The 8,486-nt window shown below is 31.3% G+C and overlaps 1 protein-coding gene across 1 annotated transcript; it reads right to left on the reverse strand.

Annotated features, from left to right (window-relative positions):
• Positions 1 to 271: 271 nt before the first annotated feature.
• Positions 272 to 1,210, reverse strand: LOC100946552 (olfactory receptor 4K13-like). Its single transcript, XM_003797327.1, has one exon. The coding sequence runs from the start codon at positions 1,208 to 1,210 to the stop codon at positions 272 to 274; it is 939 nt and encodes a 312-aa protein (XP_003797375.1).
• Positions 1,211 to 8,486: the final 7,276 nt, after the last annotated feature.

Here is an 8,486-nt window from a genome sequence, read left to right on the forward strand (position 1 = left end):
GCCTCATATATGAATATAATTCAATAAATAAAATATAATTTAATTGATATACAGACATAAAATTACAGCAAGGAAAAATGATACATTATAATAGTTCATATTTGGAGGAAAAGTTATAATATTTTATTGCATATATTCTTATGTATGGAAGAATTGTAATTCCCCCAAATGTGGCTTATTTTTGGTTCATAATCATATATCTTGATGTCATCGGATGGTGATGATGATGAAAACAATAATTATGTTGCTTTTAATGATTATAATATTTTAGTTAAAAGGTTGATTTGGAACTCTCATGCTTGGTCTTTATCTTTCTTAATGCTTTCTTCATGTCTTTATTTCTGAATGTGTAGATGATTGGATTTAAAAGAGGAGTAAAAATTGTATAAAACACAGACAGGAGTTTATCAATGGAGACACTGCTGAATGGCCACATATAGATAAAGATGCAAGGTCCAAAGAACAGTACCACCACTGTAATGTGAGCTGAAAGTGTAGACATTGCCTTAGAAGACCCCCTGGAAGAGTGATGCTTGACAGTCATCAGGATGATGCCGTAGGAGATGAACAGAAGGGTGAAACAAAACAGAGAGAGCGCCCCGCTATTTGCAATGACTAATAGCTCCAGGATGTAAGTGTCTGTGCAGGCAAGTTTGATCACTCGAGGCAGATCACAAAAAAAGCTATCAACAACATTGGGACCACAGAATGGCAAAGTCACTGTGAAACCCATTTGACTCATAGTGTGCACAAAGCCAGTGGTCCAGGAGAGAAGTGCAAGTCTGATGCAAACACTGTGGCTCATAATATGTTTGTAATGGAGGGGCCTGCATATGGCAAAGTATCTATCAACTGCCATAGCTACAAGCAACATCATCTCACTTCCACCTAAAAGGTGAAGGAAAAACATTTGAGTCATGCAGCCCTCATAGGAGATGGTCTTATATTCACTAATTAAGTCATAGATCATCTTAGGAGTAGCAAAGGAGGCCAGAGACATATCAATAAAGGAGAGGTTGGCCAGTAGGAAGTACATGGGAGAATGCAGTTGAGGATCCAGTTTCACTACAAAGATAATAATGAGGTTACCTAACATGATAGATATGTAGATGATGGAAAAAAATAAGAAAAATAAAATCTGTAACTCATGAGACTCTGTGAGTCCCAACAAAATAAACTCAGACACCGTGGAGTGATTTTGTTTTTTCATTTGTATGGTTGTTGACATGTGTTACCTAAAACAAAATCAAAATAGATTAAATTCGTGAGATACAATTGAGACATGAAATGCATAACTCCAGATAATGCTCGCTTAACTCCACTTCTTAATATTCACTGAAATGTGCAAAAAGAATTAAAAAGTATTTATGATTTATAAACATCATAAATCTAAAATTTTTTAAAAAGTAGACATAATTTCTTCCATTATCACTTCCCTTATTTGTGTGAGGTTTATAAACAATTGAATGAAAGGTATTTTGTCATGATAAATAAACATTTTAGTTTTACTAATTACTATCATAAGAATGGCACAATTAATGTACAAGTATATATCTATTTACATGTGAAAGATTTTTTTCAAACTGAGATCAGTAGACATAGAAATACTAGATCATTTTTAACTAATGAAATAATCCCAAAATTCTGAACTAAAGGTTGTACAAATTTATACTGCTGCTTCCTCTCAAAACTTAGTTTTGTGGGGTTTTTTTTGCAGTTTTTGGCCAGAGCCAGGTTTGAAATTGCTACCTCCAGTATATGGGGCCAGCGCCCTACTCCTTTGAGCCACAGGCGCTACCCAAAAACTTAGTATTTTTTAGCTATCATTATAACCACTATTTTTTATTGTAGGAATGCAAGAATCGCTTAATATTATAAAATACAAATATGACAGTTGTCTTTAAATTTATTGGTATATTCAGCATGTTCCTAGTTTGAAGTCTGTCTTGCGGGAGTTTTTTGAAAGTTACAAGGTGATTCTAAAATGCAAAAGACAGATTAGCTCAGGCAATCTTGAAGAATGAAGCTAGAGAATTTATAATATTGAATATTAAGACCTACTATCCAACTACATAATGAGACGGTTTGATGTTGGCTCGAGGATATAAAAATAAACCAGTGAAGCTGAAAATAATAAGAAAAGCTCTACTTAATAACAGCAACAAATAACATACTAAATCACATTTAGAAGATAGTAACAGAAGGGTTCATTTGTCAGCATGCTGGGTCGCATTGTAATACATTAGCTGGGTCTAATGGCTCTTCTTTGGAAAGGAGTCACTTCCTCATGTTAGAATTGTACAATGTTAATAAACGCCAGCTGTTTTCTTTGTCATATTCTCCTAAAATACTGACTTGAAAATTCATATTGCTTAACTTCTAAGCTTGCTCTAAGCTTCCAAATTGGTTCTTAGGTTTGCCAGATTAAAAAGTAGACTAGATAGCATGTGAGATTTCTTTCCTGGGGCACATTACAATGCTGTTCACAACAGTAACCTGAATTTCATGCTTCTCCCTGAGATGATGAAAGCAGGAAAAACCTTGCTAAGTTTTTACTTAAAGTTTCCCTGGTAAATTCTGCCTTCTGATGTTGGACTATGCCATGTGGCTCAAGGGTGCTGCCTTCATGCATCCTGACATGACTTTATAGGATTACAGCATTTCAGAGTGAGGATTCAGATGAGGAAGAATGAAACAACAGATACTATTGTCCAGACCTAGACACAAATACTTATGCAAATGTGGTATTTGAGAGGGATATGCTTTCAGTCAGTAAGAAAAATATTTAGTAATGATAAAAAAGAGTAATAAACTAGTAATTGGTGGAGGCTTGGTAGATCCTAGCCTCACTTCTGATAAGAAAATAAATTTCTGATAAGAAGCAAAAGATTTACATCCATAAAAATAAAACTATGATATTAGTAAAAACAAACATGGTTAAATATTATTTTAACATAAAGTGATAAAAAGAATTCTAGACATAAAACTAGAATCCATGAAGATAATGACTCAGATGTTTGACTATGGAAGTGAAATAATAGTGAACACAGGAAAAAAGTGAGGCTATATGTTCAGTATATGAAACAAAGAAATGTTAACCCTGATTTATAAATAACATGTAGCATTAAGTAAGAACAGGTTAAAGAAACGATGGAAAAGTGGGAAGTCCTATGGATTGTTTAATTCACAGAAGTACAAATATCTGAGAAGACAGTAGTGGTCAACCCTGATTATAATTAAAAAGAGAAAGTTAAAAGAACAAAATACACAACTTTATCACATTAAAAGTATAAATTCAATTTTGGTTAGGGTATGAAATGAGGACTTTCCCACTTTTCCATTGTTTCTCATATACCACTTTTTAAACATTGACATGATTTTCAGGGGAGAAATTGGCACTTTATCTTATATTTAAAAATTTTGCAACAAAGTTTAACAAAGAACTTCTACTTCGAAGATAAAATTTTCAAATAAAAATGAACAACAATGCTCCTTGTTCAAATAAATGAAATCTTAGAGAGCACCCCAGAAGCCCATCATTAAGTACATGATTTAAAAAAAGAAATCTCTATTGCTGATATAAAAATGTATGATGTATCATTAAAATTTAAAATGTTAGATTTTAGATTATGATAACATTTAATAAAAAATTATGCACCTATGCATATAAAATTCATAAAAATCTAAAAGAACCATAAATTCACTAAGCTATTAGCAATGCTTATCCCTGGGTATATTTGCTTATGGGACTGACATGAGATTCTAATTTTTGTAAATTTAACATCTATAACATTTATAGACCCAGCAGGGATGTTTGCAAGCCATATCCCCTACAGACCAGGCTTCGAAGAAAAGTAGGAAACTTACTCAGATAAGAGATTTAGTGATTGGTTTAGCTGACCTGTTTTTCATTCTGCCTTGCTTAGCTTATTTCTGTTTTTCTCTTTTTCTGGGGGTGTTTTCTCTCGCCAAGAATGGGGTCTTCAGTCTCGATTCTGCATGCAATATTATCCCTTATTTTATACATAGCAATAAAATAATTTTTAAAATGTCCTGAAAGTAACTTGAAGTTTGTGAGGATAACTAGCTGTGCTAAAATATTTAGTGTTGCAGCATCTCTAAAAACTCAGGTTGACAACTATTGATTTGGAACTCTATCACAGATAATCTTGATTGAAATATATTCTACATCATGTATCAATTTAAAAATTTTGTTTATAATTGACACAGTAATTATACATATTTATGGGGTACATGGCAATGATTCAATATATGTATACATTGTATAATTTTCAGTTCAGGGTAGTTAATATGTTAATCATCTCAAATGTTTGTCATTCCTTTGTGATGATAACTTCCAAGATCCTCTTTTCTAGCTATCTTGAAATATTTAATGCACTGTTAAGAGCCAGTCATCCTACTATGTACTAGGACACCAGAACTTATTCTGCCTGAGTATATCTTTGTATCTGTTGACCAACCTCTACCTATCCCTCTCTCCCACTCCCTTCCCAGCCTCTGATAACTAAAATTCAACTTGCTACTTCTACTGAATTAACTGTTTTAGATTCCACATATAAGTAATATCATTAGTATTTCTCTTTTCTGTGCCTGGTTTATTTCACTTAGCATTATGTCCTCCAGGTTCCTTCATATACCAAAAAACCCTGAATTTTATTATTTTTTTATAGCTGGATAGTATTCCATTGTGTATATACCACATTTCCTTTATCCATTTATCTGCTGGTGGACAATTAGGTTGATTCCATCTCTTGGCTATTATGTATACTCCTTCAATATATCTGAGAGTCAGGTATCTCTTCAACCTATATCAGCTTTGGACCAAGCAATTTGATCAGGAAGTCAGACATTAAGGTGTCCTATAAAATGAGAGTAATTATACTATCTTGCTTTAATAAGAATAGTTAGAATGCCAAATAGATGAAAGAAACTCAAAAATTCAGTAGCAGAGTCATACATTACCTAACAATTTGTACCCTCATATTAATCTGAAATAAAAAAATAGAAATTTAAAAAATTAAAAATAAATATGATCTTTAGGGTAAAAGTGACTTTCAAAACATTGGGAAATTATTTGGAAATAAGACTAGGTAGCTTTAGAAGAGTTAGAGAAAACTAAATTTAAATGTTTTGAATATTTAAATGATAATACATAAGAGATGATCCTTATTCTTAGGAAATAGAAATTTAGAAGTAAATAATAATTTAAAAAAAGAACTAGAAATATGCAAGTTATAATATACATAGAACCAGAAATATGCAAGTTTATAATACTGGGTTAGTGAAACTTTTTAAAGTATCATGATAAATGTGGAAACCATAAAGGTAAGATTAATATATTTTATTCAGTGAAAATGAACAGCATCTCTCTTATCTTAAAAACAAACAAAATTGCAAGGATAGAGGCCGAATTGGGGAAAAACAGCCACATATATTATGTCCTTAACATCAAATTCTTATACAACTATAATGAAAATTTCAAGAGCCTTATATAAAAATAATAAGAAAAGATAAAAATGCTTAAGAATATATACAAATATTTGAACAAGTGAAAAATAATACTTTCAGTAGAAAAGGCCATGTACATCATAGGGTTTTAGTGATTTGTTTTGGATGATAAAATTACATCTCATTATATTTTTCTATACCTCTTGATATCTCACAAATATTCTGCAGTAAACATGTCTTACTTTTGAAATTCTAAAAAAAGGATTTTATTTAACAAAATCCAAGAATAAAATATTTCAGGTTTGTTCCTTCCATACCTCCTACTGGCTTTGGAAGTCACTGAGCTGCTTTAGGAGTTTTTTCACTGGGTTCCGCTTTATTCAGTCTTCTTTATGTTCCAATGCCAATAATGGAGAAATCCTTTCATTTTGAAGTTGTATAAGAATAACATAAGAAATGTGTCAGTAATGACCCTGGGAAAACCTTGCATCTTGTAATTAACTCCCTTAGCAATTAAAGGTCATGCAGCTGGCAAGTTAGAATTTTTGGAGTCTCTTATTAGCTTTTCACCATAAAGAAGACACAAAATAAGGCATTACAAACCAGAAAAAATACCCATGTTTCCATGTATAGAGAAGATTATAAAAGCTGGATGTCTATTTAAAACTTAGATAACATTGAATTTTCAAGTGTCTGAAGAATTTAGAAAAACAATATAGATATGAGATTAATTGTATTGTAGTTCACTAGGAATTATAGAAAATTCACAAGGAATTATAGAAAATTATTATAATTCACAAAGAATTATATAAGCATTTCTTTCTTTAATATTATCATCTAAATAAAGATTAACAATTTAATTGGAAATATTGGAAACAACTATTTCCTAAGAGTCACATCCCTTTGATACTTGACTTTCTCTTTGTAATTTTGCTCTGTAATTAGTTCCTCTTGGATTTGGGAGTTCTGCTGGAACTCCATGATTAAAATGAAAGAAATTTGCTGTTCTTAATTGTTCTTAGCCAGCAAAGAAAAGCTAACTAATTTCTTGTTTCTCAGTTTGATGCCTATGTTTATTATGTCAACGAATGACCTATGTAACCAATTATTTTGTTCAATTATGTTGTGATTTCAGTGGAAAACCTGGTCAATAGCATCCAAAAACTACTTTTTTGTTGTTATCTCTGAATTGGTAACTTCATTTATTGATTACTTATATACTCATCAATTAGACTTTTTAAAGAAAATAGCATACCTGTCTAAAAGAGTTGATGAAATGGAACCATCTTTCTTTTCTTAGTTCTATTTTTCTCCTCTGGTGGCTGACTATAAATATGTCTTTTCATCTAGCACTTCCTATGCTTGCATTTCTTTCTCTTCTTCTATCAGGAGATAAAAATCAACTCCCAATACAAGTTTATAAATTTGTTTCATAAAAATATTAAAAAGATACAAAATGACCTTTATAAAACATGTGAAAGGTTGAAGATGAATCATAATATCAGCATGTATTAACTCATCACTCATATGAAGAAAAAACTGTTCAATTTCTTTCATTGCCTTCTGTAATTTTATCATTTTGAAAATAAATTATTGAATTTTTGATATATTTCCAATATGTGCTTATTTATTTTGTGTGAAGAAATATTTGAAAGACTTCTTACAGATTATGATATCAATATGGTTTGAGTTGTATTTATAAACAAATTTCACTCTTTTCAATGTAGCCAGTTAAAGTCTAAGTCCCTTTTTATGCCCCCAAATAAAATTGCTTCTGAGATATCCTTTGGGTATCTCTAATATACTTATCACCCAAGGTTTTCATTCTGCTTCCTTATTCTAGACACAAACTACATTCTTTTTTTTTTTTTTTTGTCAAGGATTATCATTTTCACAGAGGCTTCCTTTGTCAACAAATACTGTACAAAGATGATATGTAACTTATTCCTGTTTTGTGCAACATATGCATAGATCCAGTATCTTACATGTGCAGTTAAATGATTTTTATACATGTAGTGTAAACAAAACCCAGATCAAAAATCAAACTAATTTTACATATGTGGGGGAAACAGAGCCTGGAAAGAGGCATGAGACAACTTTAGGGATAGCTCTGATTGTTCTGTCAACATTTACTCAAATTGTCAAATAAATCAAATTAAGTAGTATGCACTATTTTATGACTGTATTTGTAAGTTATAGTGTCTGGGAGTCCATATCATATCAGAATTTGTTCTGTACACATTTTAGTATATTCCATTGTATGATATACCACACTTTTTTTTTAATCCATTCACCTCTTAAACACTTGCATTGCTTCCAAAGTTGCTATAAACATTCTTGCACATTTCTTATGGATAATTTCCCTTAGGTATATACCTCAGAGTTAAATTACTCAATGATGGGATAACCATGTCTATTAGAAACTGCCAAAGTGCTCCATGACTTTACACTCCCACAGCAACATCTGTGTTTGAGTTGGTCCACATCCTTTTAGACTTTGACATTCTCAAATTTTAGCTATTTTGTTGGCTACATAGCAATACTTAATTGTGAAAATAATTTGCACTTCCCTGACTTTTAATCATGCAGAACACCATTTTATACTGTTATTAACCATTTGAACATTCCCTTTTGTGAAGTACCAATTTAACTCTTTTGCCCAAATCTCAAACTTGACAACTTAGATGAGATAAGAAAATTTCTCAAAAGCATAATTACACTACTAAGAAAAGAAGAAAAAAATTGTGTATTTATAAAATAAATTAAAGCCATAACATTGAATGCTCCTTGAAAAAATGCAAGAACAGTTGATTTCACTGAAGACATTTTCTAGAAATTTAAATGAGATAATGCAAACTCAAAGGAAGAAGGAACACATCACAAATAGTTGTAGTGGTCTAGAATTAAACTGATAATAAATCTAGCAAGGATATGAAAGCTGCACAAGATATGACAAACACATGAACACAGTCATAGAAACCTTATATATTAGACATATAAAATGAAGCTTATGGACA

This window comes from Otolemur garnettii, unplaced genomic scaffold (assembly GCF_000181295.1).
Source record: "Otolemur garnettii isolate 467f Iridium unplaced genomic scaffold, OtoGar3 scaffold00114, whole genome shotgun sequence".
In the NCBI taxonomy this organism is placed as follows: Eukaryota; Metazoa; Chordata; class Mammalia; order Primates; family Galagidae; genus Otolemur; species Otolemur garnettii.